At 41.8% G+C, this 15595-nt stretch overlaps 2 protein-coding genes across 4 annotated transcripts; both read left to right on the top strand.

Moving 5' to 3' along the window:
- Window positions 1–46: 46 nt before the first annotated feature.
- On the top strand, window positions 47–9575 carry LOC121539318 (ataxin-3-like). 2 transcript variants are annotated; one of them, XM_041847718.2, is made up of 11 exons: window positions 47–153; window positions 691–855; window positions 945–989; window positions 6563–6648; window positions 6810–6876; window positions 6973–7060; window positions 7165–7300; window positions 7494–7663; window positions 7863–8019; window positions 8152–8207; window positions 8304–9575. In XM_041847718.2, exons 1-11 carry the CDS (start codon window positions 130–132, stop codon window positions 8354–8356), a joined length of 1047 nt encoding a protein of 348 aa, XP_041703652.1. In that variant the 5' UTR covers window positions 47–129; the 3' UTR covers window positions 8357–9575. The 2 variants fall into 2 exon arrangements, with proteins under 2 accessions (XP_041703652.1, XP_041703651.1); XM_041847717.2 differs by having other exon boundaries at window positions 7494–7678.
- Window positions 9576–9769: 194 nt separating this feature from the next.
- Window positions 9770–14835, top strand: LOC121538815 (protein Z-dependent protease inhibitor). Of its 2 annotated transcripts, none has more exons than XR_006657421.1 (5): window positions 9770–9868; window positions 12778–13401; window positions 13893–14169; window positions 14268–14431; window positions 14556–14835. XR_006657421.1 is itself a non-coding variant. In XM_041846984.1 (5 exons), exons 2-5 carry the CDS (start codon window positions 12807–12809, stop codon window positions 14751–14753), a joined length of 1218 nt encoding a protein of 405 aa, XP_041702918.1. In that variant the 5' UTR covers window positions 9772–9868; window positions 12778–12806; the 3' UTR covers window positions 14754–14835. The 2 variants fall into 2 exon arrangements, 1 of the variants encoding a protein (XP_041702918.1); XM_041846984.1 differs by having other exon boundaries at window positions 9772–9868; window positions 14284–14431.
- Window positions 14836–15595: the final 760 nt, after the last annotated feature.

Below are 15595 nucleotides of genomic sequence, written 5' to 3'. Positions count from 1 at the left end.
ATTTGACAAGTGTCAACAATAACAAACGAATACTGCGAGTTGATTGGTTGTTTCGTCCTGAACCCAGCAGGGTCGAAGGTCAGAGCACATTCTTTGGTCAGAGTATGACGTTTAGCAGGACAATTAAACATGGAGTCCATCTTTCATGAGAAAGTAAGCTTGGCTGTTTTCTTTCGATTATTAAGTTCACCTTATGTGCATTCCGACCGTTTTAAAATAACTATGTTTGCTAGCTAGCTAAATTGCACTAATTTACAGCTCAAGTATCTTGAGGGATTTGCCTTCTTGCTAGCCAGCTTTATAAATTATAGCTAGCTAGCTAGTTAGCTGAGTTATCTTTTTGTCCCAGTTTCCAACTTGTCTCAACTTTTACTAGAGCTGGCTAGGTAACTTGATAACGTTAAATGTAAGTTAGCTAATTACAAAATGCGCCCTCAGTGCTTTGAACTGCTATAAGTGTGTGAATTAGCTAGCTAGTTACATGGCCTATTTATAGCTAGCTAGCTATAGTTTGCGTCGTTTCACTGGCGTAACTTCTGTAAATTAGCTGGCTAGCTAGTTAATAAACTAGCTAAGTTACCTAGTTAGTTAATAAACTAGGTTACCTATCTAGTTACAGTAGCTGCTGTTGACACATGTTCTATCAGTCTGTGGTACAAGTTTGATTTATTCATTCATTCTCATTTACAGCAAGAGGGCTCCCTATGTGCTCAGCATTGCCTTAACAACCTTCTGCAAGGCGAGTATTTCACACCCGTGGACCTATCGTCTATCGCCCATCAACTGGATGAAGAGGAAAGGATGAGGATGGCGGAGGGTGGTATGGGGAGTGAGGAGTACAGAACCTTTTTACAGGTATGGGAAGGGTCTGGGGTTTGTTATACAGTAGTTGTTTATTAGTAGCTGTTAGAATGTTAATGCTCTTTATTTGTATGTATTTGCAGCAACCATCTGGTAACATGGATGATAGTGGTTTCTTTTCTATACAAGTGAGTAACAATTTATTTTAATTTCACCTTTATTTAACCAGGTAAGCCAGTTGAGAACAAGTTCTCATTTACAACTGCGACCTGGCCAAGATAAAGCAAAGCAGTGCGATAAAAACAACAACACAGAGTTACATATGGGGTAAAACAAAACAAAGTCAAAAATACAACAGAAAATATATATACAGTGTGTTCAAATGTAGCAAGTTATGGAGGTAAGGCAATAAATAGGCCATAGTGCAAAATAATTACAATTAGTAGTAACACTGGAATGATAGATGTGCAAGAGATTATGTGCAAATAGAGATACTGGGGTGCAAATGACCAAAATAAATAACAATATAGGGATGAGGTATGGGGGGGCATGGGCAAGTTGCAGCGGAGGGTGCAGAGCTGGTGACCGGGGTAGTGGTAGCCAGGTGGAAAGCATGGCCAGCCGTAGCAAAATGCTTGTTGAAATTCTCGATTATTGTAGATTTATCGGTGGTGATAGTGTTTCCTTGCCTCAGTGCAGTGGGCAGCTGGGAGGAGGTGCTCTTATTCTCCATGGACTTTAGTGTCCCAAAACTTTTTGGAGTTAGTGCTACAGGATGCACATTTCTGTTTGAAAAAGCTAGCCTTTGCTTGTGTATATTGGTTCCTAACTTCCCTGAAAAGTTGCATATCGCGGGGGTTATTCGATGCTAATGCAGTACACCACAGGATGTTTTTGTGCTGGTCAAGGGCAGTCATGTCTGAGGAGAACCAGGGGCTATATCTGTTCTTAGTTCTGAATAATTTGAATGGGGCATGCTTATTTAAGATTGAGAGGAAAGCACTTTTAAAGAACAACCAGGCATCCTCTACTGACGGAATGAGATCGATATCCATCCAGGATACCTGGGCCAGGTCAATTAGGAAGGCCTGCTCGCTAAAGTGTTTTAGGGAGCGTTTGACAGTGATGAGGGGTGGTCGTTTGACCGCGGACCCGTTACGGACGCAGGCAATAAGGCAGTGATCACTGAGATCCTGGTTGAAGACAGCAGAGGTGTATTTAGAGGGTAAGTTAGTCAGGATGATATCTATAAGGGTGCCCATGTTTACGGATTTAGGGTTGTACCTGGTAGGTTCCTTGACAATTTGTGTGAGATTGAGGGCATCTAGTTTGGATTGTAGGATGGTCGGGGTGTTAAGCATATCCCAGTTTAGGTCACCAAGCAGTACGAACTCTGAGGATAGATGGGGGGCAACAATTCACATATGGTGTCCAGGGCACAGCTGGGGGCTGAGGGGGGTCTGTAGCAAGCGGCAACAGTGAGAGACTTATTTCTGGAAAGTTTAATTTTTAGAAGTAGGAGCTCAAACTGTTTGGGCACAGACCTGGATAGTATGATAGAGCTCTACAGTAGATTGCAACTCCACCCCCTTTGGCAGTTCTATCTAGATGGAAAATGTTGTAGTTGGGGATGGAAATGTCTGAATTTTTGGTGGCCTTCCTAAGCCAGGATTCAGACACTGCAAGAACATCAGGGTTGGCGGAGTGTGCTAACGCAGTGAATAACTCAAACTTAGGAAGTAGACTTCTGATATTAACATGCAAAAAACAATGCTTTTACGGTTACAGAAGTCAACAAATGATAGCTCCTGGGGAGTAGGAGTGATACTGGGGGCTGCAGGGCCTGGGTTAACCTCTACATCACCAGAGGAACAGAGGAGGACTAGAATAAGGATATGGCTAAAGGCTTTAAGAACTGGTCTTCTAGTGCGTTGGGTACAGAGAATAAAGGGGGCAGATTTCCGGGTGTTGTAGAATAGATTCAGGGCATTATGTGCAGACAAGGATATGGAAGGATATGAGTACAGTGGAGGTAAACCTAAGCGTTGGGTAACAATGAAAGAGAGAGCATCACTGGAGGCACCGATTGAGCCGGTCTCCGTGTGTATGGGGGGTGGAACAAAGGAACTATTTGAGGCAGTTTGAGAGGGACTTGGGGCTCTACAGTGAAATTGTATAATAAGAACTAACTGGAACAGCAATAGGCAAGGCATATTGACATGGGAGAGAGGCATAAAGCAATCACAGGTGTTATTCGAGAGCGCTAAGACAACAACTGGTAATGGCGATGAAAGTTTGGGTTGAGGCTAAACAGATAAACAGGACAGGGTACTGTGTAAAGGAACAGTCCAGCAGGCATCAGCTGTGCAGCTGAGTGATCATAGGGTCCAGTGAACAGCAATATGTGAGTCCGAGAGCAGTTCGAATTGGTGCTACAGCACAGGCTAGCAGGAAGCACGGCTGTTGTTTGCGTGTGCTAGCGGGCCGGGGCTAGCAGATGGATCTTCGTGGTCATCGCAACAGGAAGCCTGTTGAAACCACAGACGATTACGTCAGCAGACCAGTCGTGATGGATCGGCGGGGCTCCGTGTCGACTCTAGGAGGTCTCGTCCGATTGACAGAGAGGTAGATGGGCCTGACTCGAGGCTAGCTCAAGGCTGATTAGCCAACAACAACATCCATTTGGTTGCAGCTAGCTAGTTGCGATGATCCGGTGTTAAAGGTCCACTGATTCAGTGATTCCGACAGAAAAACGGATATGTTCTGGGTCGATAATGCGCTGTGCAGACAGTGCAGACTGGCCGATAATAGTCCAGGCTAGAGCTGGCTGGTAGGTAGTGCAGGCCACGGACAATGGTGAAAAACCGCTAACGGTGGCTAATAGCAAGTAGCTAGTTAGCTGGCTACTCCCGTCCGGTAGACAGAGAGGTAGATAGCCGGGATATGAGCCTGGCTCGAGGCTAGCTCAAGGCTAACTGATGCTTGCTTCGGGGGCAGTGGTGATTAGCCAACAGCAACATCCATTCGTTGGCAGCTAGCTAGTTGCGATCCAGTGTTATTGTCCAGTGATTCAGTTATAACGGCAGAAAATCCGATGTTCTGGGTGAAAACCGCTAACGGTGGCTAATAGCAAGTAGCTAGTTAGCTGGCTAGCTAGTTTCAACTGGAGATTCTAGATAAAAGGTAAGTAAATAATAGAATCCGTTCCACATTGAGTGAGGCGGGTTGCAGGAAAGTATATTTAGTAGAAGGATGAAAAGTGTGATAGGGAAATATGTACGAAAAACAGGCTATTTACACGGACACACACAGAGTACACGACCGCACTGCTACGCCATCTTGGTTCAGATGGCGAACTGTCATGCATTATAAGGTGAAATAAATGAAATAATGTATTGTGATCCTCATGATAACACTGTGTGTGTGTGTATATACACGCACACACTACCGGTCAAGTTTTAGAACGCCTACTCATTCAAGGGTTTTTCTTTACTTTTACTATTTTCTACATTGTAGAATAGTAGTGAAGACATCAAAACTATGAAATAACACATAGTAACCAAAAAAGTGTTAAACAAATCAAAATACATTTTATATTTGAGATTCTTCAAATAGCCAACCTTCTCCTTGATTACAGCTTTGCACACTCTTGGCATTCTCTCAACCAGCTTCACCTGGAATGCTTTTCCAAAAGTCTTGAAGGAGTTCCCACATATGCTGAGCACTTGTTGGCTGCTTTTCCTTCACTCTGCGGTCTGACTCATCCCAAACTATCTCAATTTGGTTGTGGAGGCCAGGTCATCTGATGCAGCACTCCATCACTCTCCTTCTTGGTAAAATAGTCCTTACACAGCCTGGAGGTGTGTTGGGTCACTGTCCTGTTGAAACAAATTATAGTCCCACTAAGCCCAAACCAGATGGGATGGCGTATCGCTGCAGAATGCTGTGGTAGCCATGCTGGTTAAGTGTGCCTTGAATTCTAAATAAATCACAGACAGTGTCACCAGCAAAGCACCCCCACACCATAATACCACCTCCTCCATGCTTTACAGTGGGAAATACACATGCAGAGATCATCCGTTCACCCACACCGCGTCTCACAAAGACACAGCAGTTGGAACCAAAAATCTCCAATTTGGACTCCAGACCAAAGGACACATTTCCACTGGTCTAATGTCCATTGCTCGTGTTTCTTGGCGCAAGCAAGTCTCTTCTTCTTATTGGTGTCCTTAAGTAGTGGTTTCTTTGCAGCAATTCGACCATGAAGGCCTGATTCACACAGTCTCCTCTGAACAGTTGATGTTGAGATGTGTCTGTTACTTGAACTCTGTGAAGCAATTTCTGAGGCTGGTAACTCTAATGAACTTATCCTCTACAGCAGAGGTAACTCTGGGTCTTCCATTCCTGTGACGGTCCTCATGAGAGCCAGTTTCATCATAGCGCTTGATGTTTTTTGCGACTGCACTTGAAGAAACTTCAAAAGTTCTTGAAAATGTCCGTATTGACTGACCTTCGTGTGTGTGTATATATATAAAAATCGCACTCTAAATATGCTCCCAACAATTTAATGGGTAAATCTAACCAACGTTTCGGCACGCAGTGCCTTCTTCAGGGTTACATAATGAATGCTTGAACCAGGTTAGTGCAATTAGTGCAACAAATCAAATCTTATTTGTCACATGCGCCAAATACAATAGGGGTATATCTTACCGTGAAATGCTTACTTACAAGCCCTTAACCAACAATGCAGTTCAAGAAATGGAGTTAAGAAAATATTTACTAAATAAACTAAAGTAAAAAATTAAAAGTAACACAATAAAATAACAATAATGAGGCTATATACTGGGGGTACCGGTACCAAGTCAATGTGTGGGGGTACGGGTTAGACGAGGTAGTTTGTACATGTAGGTAGGGGTAAAGTGACTATGCATACATAATAAACAGCGTGTAGCAGCAGTGTAAAAACAGTGCAATGTAAATAGTCCAGGTGGCCATTTGATTAATTGTTCAGCAGTCTTATGGCTTGGGGGTAGAAGCTGTTAAGGAGCCTTTTGGACCTAGACTTGGCGCTCCGGTACCGCTTGCCGTGCGATAACAGAGAGAACAGACTATGACTTAGGTGACTGGAGTCTTTGACTAGTTTTTGGCCCTTCCTCTGACACCGCCTAGTATATAGGTCCTGGATGGCAGGAAGCTTGGCCCCAGTGATGTACCGGGCCATACGCACTACCCTCTGTAGTGCCTTACGCTCAGATGCCGAGCAGTTGCCATACCAGTCAGTGATGACACCGGTCAGAATGCTCTTGATGGTGCAGCTGTAAAACTTTTTGAGGATCTGGGGACCAATGCCAAATCTTTTCAGTCTCCTGAGGGGGAAAAGGTGTTGTCATGCCCTCTTCACGACTTTCTTGGTGTGTTTGGACCATGGTAGTTTGTTGGTGATGTGGAAACCAAGGAACTTGAAACGCTCAACCTGCTCCACTACATCCCTGTCAATGTGAATGGGGGCGTGTTTGGCCTTCCTTTTCCTGTAATCCACGATCAGCTCCTTGGTCTTGCTCACGTTGAGGGAGAGGTTGTTATCCTGGCACCACACTGCCGGGTCTCTGACCTCCTCCCAATGAACATTGTGAGGGGTGTGTCATAGTAATTGGGGTAGTGAGGGATGGAAAATAAAAAATGAACTGTTAAAAAAACAGTTTACAATATGTCAAGATTACCTCATAACACTGACAACTCTATTCTGTGATGTCTCCATTAGGTTATCAGCAATGCATTATCAGTGTGGGGTTTGGAGCTGATCCTCTTCAACAGCCGGGAGTACCAGAGCCTTATGATAAACCCAATGTAAGAACCATGTGGATGTGATACAAATCTTCATAATCTGTGTATGATGTTGTTTTGTTTTCTACCTTGAAATTTCACTTTTCACAAATTTTTCATATGGTCTATCTATATCTTCTTGGCACATCCCTTAAAATTTGAAATAATGTCCTCTCCTGTTTCAGAAATGAAAAGGCATTCATATGCAACTACAAGGAGCACTGGTTTACAATACGAAAACTTGGGCAACAGGTATAAGTTGAGATTTTACTATTTATAATGATTTCCCTTCAGACATTTTGGCCCAGTTGATATAGCCTGCTGATTTAACCCTATTTGTCAATGCAGTGGTTTAATTTGAATTCATTGTTGACTGGACCAGAGCTGATATCAGACACATACCTAGCCCTCTTCCTTGCACAGTTACAACAAGAAGGTAAAACAACCTGACATATGTGATTCTTTTATTTGATTGTTTACCTTTTTGTGCTGTTGATTTCTCAGAGTTAGCTAGTTGGTCAAAGGCCTGTCTTCTTGCAGGGTATTCCATATTTGTGATCCGAGGAAATCTCCCGGAGTGTGACGCAGAGCAGATTCTGGGGATCATGAAGGTGCAGCAGCAACAGAGACCCAAGCTGATTGGAGAGGACGAGGCTCAGTCGAGTAGTGGCATGGGGTAAGAGGAAGATGCCTACAGAGAGAGAGTAGGTTTCGCCAAACCACAAATTACCACCATTCCCTCATACTGTCAGATTCATGTATCATCTTGAACTTAAACCTCTAGAGTTATTTGTAGTTGGTAAGGGGAGAGAATTAACCCCTATGATGAATCCCTTTGTGACACTGACAATGCTTTTCACTCTGAGCAGCAGATCATCAGGGCAGGGTAGTGTGCTGGAGACAGGCCCTGGTGTGGTAGAGGGGGTGGTGGATGAGGATGAGGAGGAGCTGAGGAAGGCCCTGGCCCTGAGTAGACAGGGCATGGAGGTGGAGGATGAAGAGGCTGACCTTCGCAGGGCCATACAGCTCAGCATGCAGGGTAAGGCTTTATTGGGTAAGCAACAGTAATAAAATCACACATCACACACAACCGCTTTATGATACATATCCTGGTTTAGACCTGTGTATATAAACAGACTGCTAACATATTCATTATGCAATTTGCACCATGTATGGCAATGTGATAAAAGTATCCCCAAACTAACACTAAAATTAGTAATTTGTCTGTCTCTGCCTAGGGGCAGTAATGAGCAATACGTCAAAGCCAAAAGGGGGACTTGTTGCTAAAACGACATCGTCCGGCCAGGCACCAGGGAGTACTACAGGAGGAGCACCTCCGAGTGAGAAACTCTCAGCTGAGGAACTGCGAAGGAGGAGACAAGCCTACTTTGACAGGTAAGCGCTGCACCATCTGGAATATTCTTCTTCTGTGCGTGTTCATGCGTGCATGGCTGTGTGTTTGTGTGGTTACAAAAAAATAACCAGACTAGACAACGCTAACCTGTAGATCCACTGTTTACCATACAGACAGTCCCAACAGCTGGCTCAGCCCACTTCACCTCAGCAACCAACAGAAAGCACAGGTAAGGGGGAAATTAGCTCATACAGTAATACTTGCATTGCTGAATAATAATAGGTTGAGATTCAAAGAGCATTCTCCCTTCCCTCACCTTTTCCAGGATCTGGGAAGAGTGGCAAAGAGGAGGATGCACAAGCCAAATGCAGCCAGTGAGGTGGAGGGCGCTCCAGCAAAAGCCTACGTTGACTACTACCTGCCTCGACTGGTACCCCCATCATGGGGCAGCCTCACCCCCTCCTCTAACCCTTCCCATAAGCGAAGGTATAGCCGGCCAGAAGGCTGACACGCCTCCCTTGGCTAGTTCACTGACAGGTTGTAGAGAAGAGAATAACAACAAACAATAAAGAAAAGGTGCTAGTCTACTCTAACACAGAAGTGACGCTGAGGCCGGGAAGAGGGACGATAAATAATTAAAATGCAGTTATTCCAAGTCTGTGATGGCTTTTCTACCACAGCGCCTTCTATTTCTAATTTTTGTGGTTTGTTTTTTATTCCTACGCTTGTTGTTTTCCACTGGGAGGGGTCTTAATGGAGCCTACCGTGCCGAGGTGTGTTTGGTGGTGTGAGGGGTTGGATGGGCAAAATGGTGAGGTGTGTTACCAGAGAGGAAATCAAGAATTACATAGGATAATCCTCTAGCCTTCAGTATGGGAGTGCTACATGGAACCACTAGTTCAATAGAGGTAGAGGTTTGATAGAGACCATGATAGTCTCTTGCCTTCTTTCACTTGGGTCTTGTAAGAGGTCACCATTCCCCCCCAAAAAAAAAAAATCATAAAATAATAGATTTATATTTAGTAGTGAGGTGAATTCATTTTTTGCTGTATTACTGCATCATCAAAATAAACATATTAATAAACCAGCATTTTACAGGCCTGATCCGACTTGCCCTAGCGACTTAATTAACCACCACCCTGGTTCTAAATTCCTTAGTCATACATTTTTTTTAAATTGTATTTGGTCTTTTTGAAGTAGTATAGACAAACACTTTTAATACAGTGATAAAATGATCAAGGGTGTTTACAATTATCGTATTTACATGGAATTTTCCGGTTTGGATGCACCAAATCCCTCTACATCCCATGTAGAGTTTGAGCTGTGCTCAAGTTGACTTCTCTGGTAATTCCCTGATTTCATTCCCTTTTTCTTGAAATTGTTCTTTTTTTATTCGAGAACAATTTGAACTAGAGTTGCGGTGCCACAATGCTTTTAGGTTTTTTAATGATTGCATCATTTTCACTTCTTGACATTCTTCAATAGGCACTAAACAATCTGTTTCTTATACTCCACAACACAATTTTATTACATCATTCTCTTTCATTTGCTGTATCTAAAACGTTTCTTTCCAGGAATAAAATGATATTTGCTCCAACTGAAGTCTTCAGGAATCTTGCTTCATTGATCTATAACCATGGCTGAATTGTTTAATTAAATCCTTATCCTAAATTGTTTAAGTTTAATAATTTCCACCTTTCAAAGTGGGTACATGAATTGTCAGTACCAAATTTACTTTCATTTGGAAATAAACTAAAATAAGACTTTACCAGTTTGAGTAAACCTAACCCATGGTTAATAGTTAACCCTAAAGGCACACTTGCACTTTGTATCCCCAAATAGTAGATGGAAGGTTTTGACAAAATACCTTGCTGATACCCAAGCTGAAAGGTAGGTCTGTTTTTGAGAAGTATGCAACTATTTGTAAGAATAAATCACATTTTTATTTGTCACATGCGCCGAATACAACCGGTGTAGACCTTACAGTGAAATGCTTACTTACAAGCCCTTAACCAACAATGCAGTTTTAAGAAAGAATACCAAAAGAAATCACAAAAAAATACAATATGAAATAAAAGTAACAAATAATATATGTATATACAGTATTATGTAAGATATACAGTGTTGCTTTCATTGTTGACATGTGATAATCTTACTTATTTGGAGTTGTGATGTTGAAGTCCCCCAAATAGCTAACCAAATTAGCTGACAATCGTTCTGAAATTACTAAATTGAAGTTTTTCATTTTTCTGTCTGTGTACTTTTTGTATGCGCTCTGATACAATGCATTGATTTAAGTCATTGATCACATAACCAATCTCTTGCCATTTGTCCAGAAGACTTGTAAACATGACATACTGTAAAGTCCAAAAGTATTTGAACAGTGACACATTTGTTGTTGTTTTGGCTCTGTACTCCAGCATTTAAGACTATGAGGTTAAAGTGCAGACTGTCAGCTTTAATTTGAGGGTATTTTCATCCATATTGGGTGTACCGTTTAGAAATTACAGCACTTTTTGTACATAGTCCCCCCATTTTAGGGAACCAAAAGTATTTGGACAAATTGTGTATTAAAGTAGTCAAAGGTTTAGTATTTGGTTCCATATTCCTAGCACGCAATGACTACATCAAGTTTGTGACTACAAACTTGTTGGATGCATTTGCAGTGTGTTTTGGTTGTGTTTCAGATTATTTTGTGCCCAATGGAAATTAATGGTAAATAATATGTCATTTTAGAGTCAATTCTATTGTAAATAAGAATATAATATGTTTCTGAACACTTAATCCTGAAATAATTGTGAATAATGATGAGTGAGAAAGTTACAGAGGCACAAAGATCCTATCCCCAAGACATGCTAACCTCTCACCATTATCAGTAGGGCTTCTGTCACTCAACGTTATTCACGATTCATTCATGATTATCTGTAATCACGGTAGCATCCACATTAAAGTAGAAGTGTTTATAAACATATTCTATTCTTATTTACAATGAAAGTGACTCCAAAATGACAATACATTCGAGCCACCCTTGTTTCTAGGACACCATACACAAAATTAATAATTTGCCCAAATATTTAGGAAGAGGTCATTTTATGGAGTCTGTGGAAGAAAGCAAGTTAGGTAAAAAGTTAGGTAATTCAAATACATTTCATGATGCTGGTATCTAAACCAAAGTAGATCATTTTAAGATTGTTCTATACATCAGTTGGGGTCTCTATAAGCTTCAATATGAGGTCCTAAACCTAGCATGAAAGTGCATCCTTGAAGCTGTGGGCTAATACAGTGAGGGGAAAAAAGTATTTGATCCCCTGCTGATTTTGTACGTTTGCCCATTGACAAAGAAATGATCAGTCTATAATTTTAATGGTAGGTTTATTTGAATAGTGAGAGACAGAATAACAACAACAAAATCCAGAAATCCAGGTGTCTTTTATACAGGTGACGAGCTGAGATTAGGAGCACGCTCATAAAGGGAGTGCTCCTAATCTCAGTTTGTTACCTGTATAAAAGACACCTGTCCACAGAAGCAATCAATCAATCAGATTCCAAACTCTCCACCATGGCCAAGACCAAAGAGCTCTCCAAGGATGTCAGGGACAAGATTGTAGACCTACACAAGGCTGGAATGGGCTACAAGACCATCGCCAAGCAGCTTGGTGAGAAGGTGACAATAGTTGGCGTGATTATTCGAAAATGGGAGAAACACAAAATAACTGTCAGTCTCCCTCAGCCTGGGGCTCCATGCAAGATCTCACCTCGTGGAGTTGCAATGATCATGAGAACGGTGAGGAATCAGCCCAGAACTACACGGGAGGATCTTGTCAATGATCTCAAGGCAGCTGGGACCATAGTCACCAAGAAAGCAATTGGTAACACACTACGCCGTGAAGGACTGAAATCCTGCAGCGCCCGCAAGGTCCCCCTGCTCAAGAACGCACATATACAGGCCCGTCTGAAGTTTGCCAATGAACATCTGAATGATTCAGAGGAGAACTGGGTGAAAGTGTTGTGGTCAGATGAGACCTGAGATGTGTGCAAACCTGGTGGCCAACTACAAGAAACGTCTGACCTCTGTGATTGCCAACAAGGGTTTTGCCACCAAGTACTAAGGCATGTTTTGCAGAGGGGTCAAATACTTATTTCCCTCATTAAAATGCAAATCAATTTATAACATTTTTGACATGCGTTTTTCTGGATTTTTGTTGTTGTTATTCTGTCTCTCACTGTTCAAATAAACCTACCATTAAAATTATAGACTGATAATTAATTTGTCAGTGGGCAAACATACAAAATCAGCAGGGGATCAAATACATGTTTACATGAATTCTGATTATTTCAAGGGATACAAAACATCCTGAAATATATGTAAATATATTTGTTATAAAGAATACTATATATATATATATATATATGCTATATTTCCCTTAATGGGGTGATGCTGAATGTTAAACAAGGCTCAACTTACCCCACTCGCCCCTATTTACCATTCATTTCTATTGGGCACAAAATAATCTGAAACACAACCAAAACAAACTGCAAATGCATCCAACAAGTTTGTAGAGTCAAAATCTTGATGATGTCATTGTGCGCTAGGAATATGAGACCAAATACTACATCTTTGATTACTTTAATACACATTGTTCAAATACGTTTGGTTCCCTAAAATGGGGGGACAATGTACAAAAAGTGCTGTAATTTCTAAATGGTTCATTCATATCATTTCAATGTGCTGGAGTACAGAGCAAAAAAAAATGTCACAGTCCTAATACTTTTGGACCTCACTGTAAATACTATTGCAGGTTGGGATCGCATAACTCACCAAAGAACTATGATGATGAAGGTGGGACTCCTTTTCCTCCTGACCCATGTCTGCACCCTCACCCCTGTCTACCAAACTCAAGAGCAGAGCCCCAACATCACAGACCTGACCTTCAAGAACATGGACTTTGCCATGAATCTCTACAGGAAGATTGCTGGTTACCATGATAATAACATATTTTTCTCACCCCTGAGCATATCCACAGCTTTTGCTACCCTCTCCATGGCAGCACAGGGTCCCACACGAGACCAGATACTGAAGGGGCTCAACCTGGCCTACCTAGATCGGGACAACCAGCCAGACATAATTCCAGAGCTCTTCCAACACCTCCAAGGGAACATCACACAAGATGAATCATTGAAACTGGACCAGAGCACTGCCTTCTTTGTTTGCCTAAAGTGTGAGGTAGAGAGTGACTACCTTGACCAGATCAAGAAATTCTTCAACGCTGATATAAAAAATGTGGACTTTGCAAATACAAAAGCTAGCGTTGGCATGATCAATGATTACATAATGAGAAAGACTGATAACAAAGTCAAGGAGATGGTCTCTGACTTGGATCCACTTACCCAACTTATCCTCATCAACACCATTTTCTTTCAGGGTGAGCAGCTATGTCATGCATTCTCTGATTTGAGCAGTTCCACTGTATAACTTATTTTTTTTTACATTTGACTTGTTTACGTTTAGTTTTCACTTGTGTCTACCATAATTGCGTCCCATCAGTATATCTTATTTCAAGATGTTGTGTTTTAATACATTTCACTTTCAAAGTTAAATTACATTGCCTAAAATGCAACAATAACACTTCCCACTGGGCAAAAACTGGTTGAATCAATGTTGTTTCCATGTAATAAAAAATAAAAAGCAATGTGATGACGGTGAATCAACGTGGAACACTGATTGGATTTCGAAAAAGGCCCTTTTTTAAAACTTAAATCTATTGGCATGGTGAATTTTTTTGTTGATTTCACATTGAATTCACGTTAGTTGACAACTCAACCAAATGTAAATCAAAACTAGACATTGAACTGACGTCTGTGCCCAGTGGGTTTTGCTTTCCAATAAATATGCTTTGTCATATTTGGAACTTAGGTGAATGGCAGATGCCCTTCAACCCCAATCACACAGAAATTCAACGCTTCTATATTGACAACTACAACATTGTCCAGGTGCCTATGATGTTAAGAATGGAGGATAAGTTCTACACAATGGAAGACTTTCCCCTGAATGCCAAGGTGCTGAAGCTGCCATACCGAAATGGTGTTTCAATGCTTATCCTGCTACCCAACAAAGGCCTGGATTATACCACAATAGATGACGAAATCACAGCTGAGAGATTCCTCAGATGGATTAAAAACCTGAAAGAAAGGTAAATAGAAAGTATATTTTGTGACGAAACACTGCAAAATTCCATAGGTTTTCTAAGAGGTGTTTTGTATTGAATACCAGTTCTTCTATGTATGAAAGTTCCTTTTTTTTAAAGGAAACTAGAAGTTCAACTGCCCAAGTTCAAGATGGAGCAATCCTACGCCATGCACAAAATCCTACCAGATTTGGGTATATCCAGAATCTTCCATGACACCGCTAACCTCACTAAATTGAGCAAAGACCCAGGCCTGAAGGTGTCAGAGGTCAGTTCTTGGATTAACAGACCAAAATTGCCTTAACCAATTTCCATCTGTATCAATTGAGAAATTTGCAATTGTATTACTCACAATAACAAATAACATTATTGCAATAATAATGTGGTTACAGGTGTTGCACAAGGCAGTGATCGAGGTGGATGAGAGAGGCACCACTGCAGCCGCTGCCACAGACAGCGGCATTATTGGATACGCCTTACCCTCTTCCTTCATCGTCAACCGACCCTTCTTCTTTTTTATCTACCATGAGGTCACTAACAGCTTGTTGTTCATGGGCCGAGTGATTGACCCCACCAAAAACGGAGTCTAATGAATACAGTGCATTTGGTGCGTGGAGAGGTGTTACATGTAATATGTTTCATTTGTATGTATTAAAGGTGAACAGATATTCATTCAACTGGTTTGGTGATCTTCCTGATACAGACTAACAGTAACAGTAACATTTCAATCCTGAGTCCTTGGATTAAAGGCATGAATCACATATTATCCTAAAATTAAGCAAATATGACCAACATTCCATAACTCAAACTCACATTCCAGCAAGAATCTCTGCTCAAGCTGAGTGGTTAACAATGACTGTATATGACCCTGGTGGTTACTAATAACGTGGCAGGAAATGTATTACAGACTACCTGGCTGTATACACGGCAGAGCTGATGGCTGGCTGTACTGTTGGCCTTGCAGTCGGTGGAGGAAATCAAGCTGGACAGAGTAGTTATTTGCTCTGACTCGTGCAGTATTGATGAGTCTGCAGTCCTTTAGCTCATGTAGCAGACAAGACCTGCTGTATGAGGTACTACAAACCCATGGCTGGGTGAGACAGATGGGTATACAGATGAGATGTACTTGGGTCCCAGCCCATGTGGGGGTGGAGGGGAACGAGGCAGCTGATGTGCTGGCTAAACAGCCTCTTAGCAGAGGAGGTGGACGTTGAATTTTCAATGAGCAAGGCAGAGGCAAAAGGCCTGATATGGACAGTGGTGGTGCAGAGATGGCAGGAGCAGTGGAATAGAGACATTAAGGGCAGGCATCTCTTCCCTGCCTGGTCTCATAAACTAGACGTAACATAGTAAACGTACATCCGAGACACTCAAATTAGTATGATATGTTATGTTTGGTATGGTTACATAAGATAGAAGGTTACCTAACGTG

Source organism: Coregonus clupeaformis, chromosome 25, assembly GCF_020615455.1.
Source record: "Coregonus clupeaformis isolate EN_2021a chromosome 25, ASM2061545v1, whole genome shotgun sequence".
NCBI lineage: Eukaryota > Metazoa > Chordata > Actinopteri > Salmoniformes > Salmonidae > Coregonus > Coregonus clupeaformis.
Note: the sequence above shows the minus strand (reverse complement) of the source record. Positions and strands in the feature narration are given on the sequence as shown.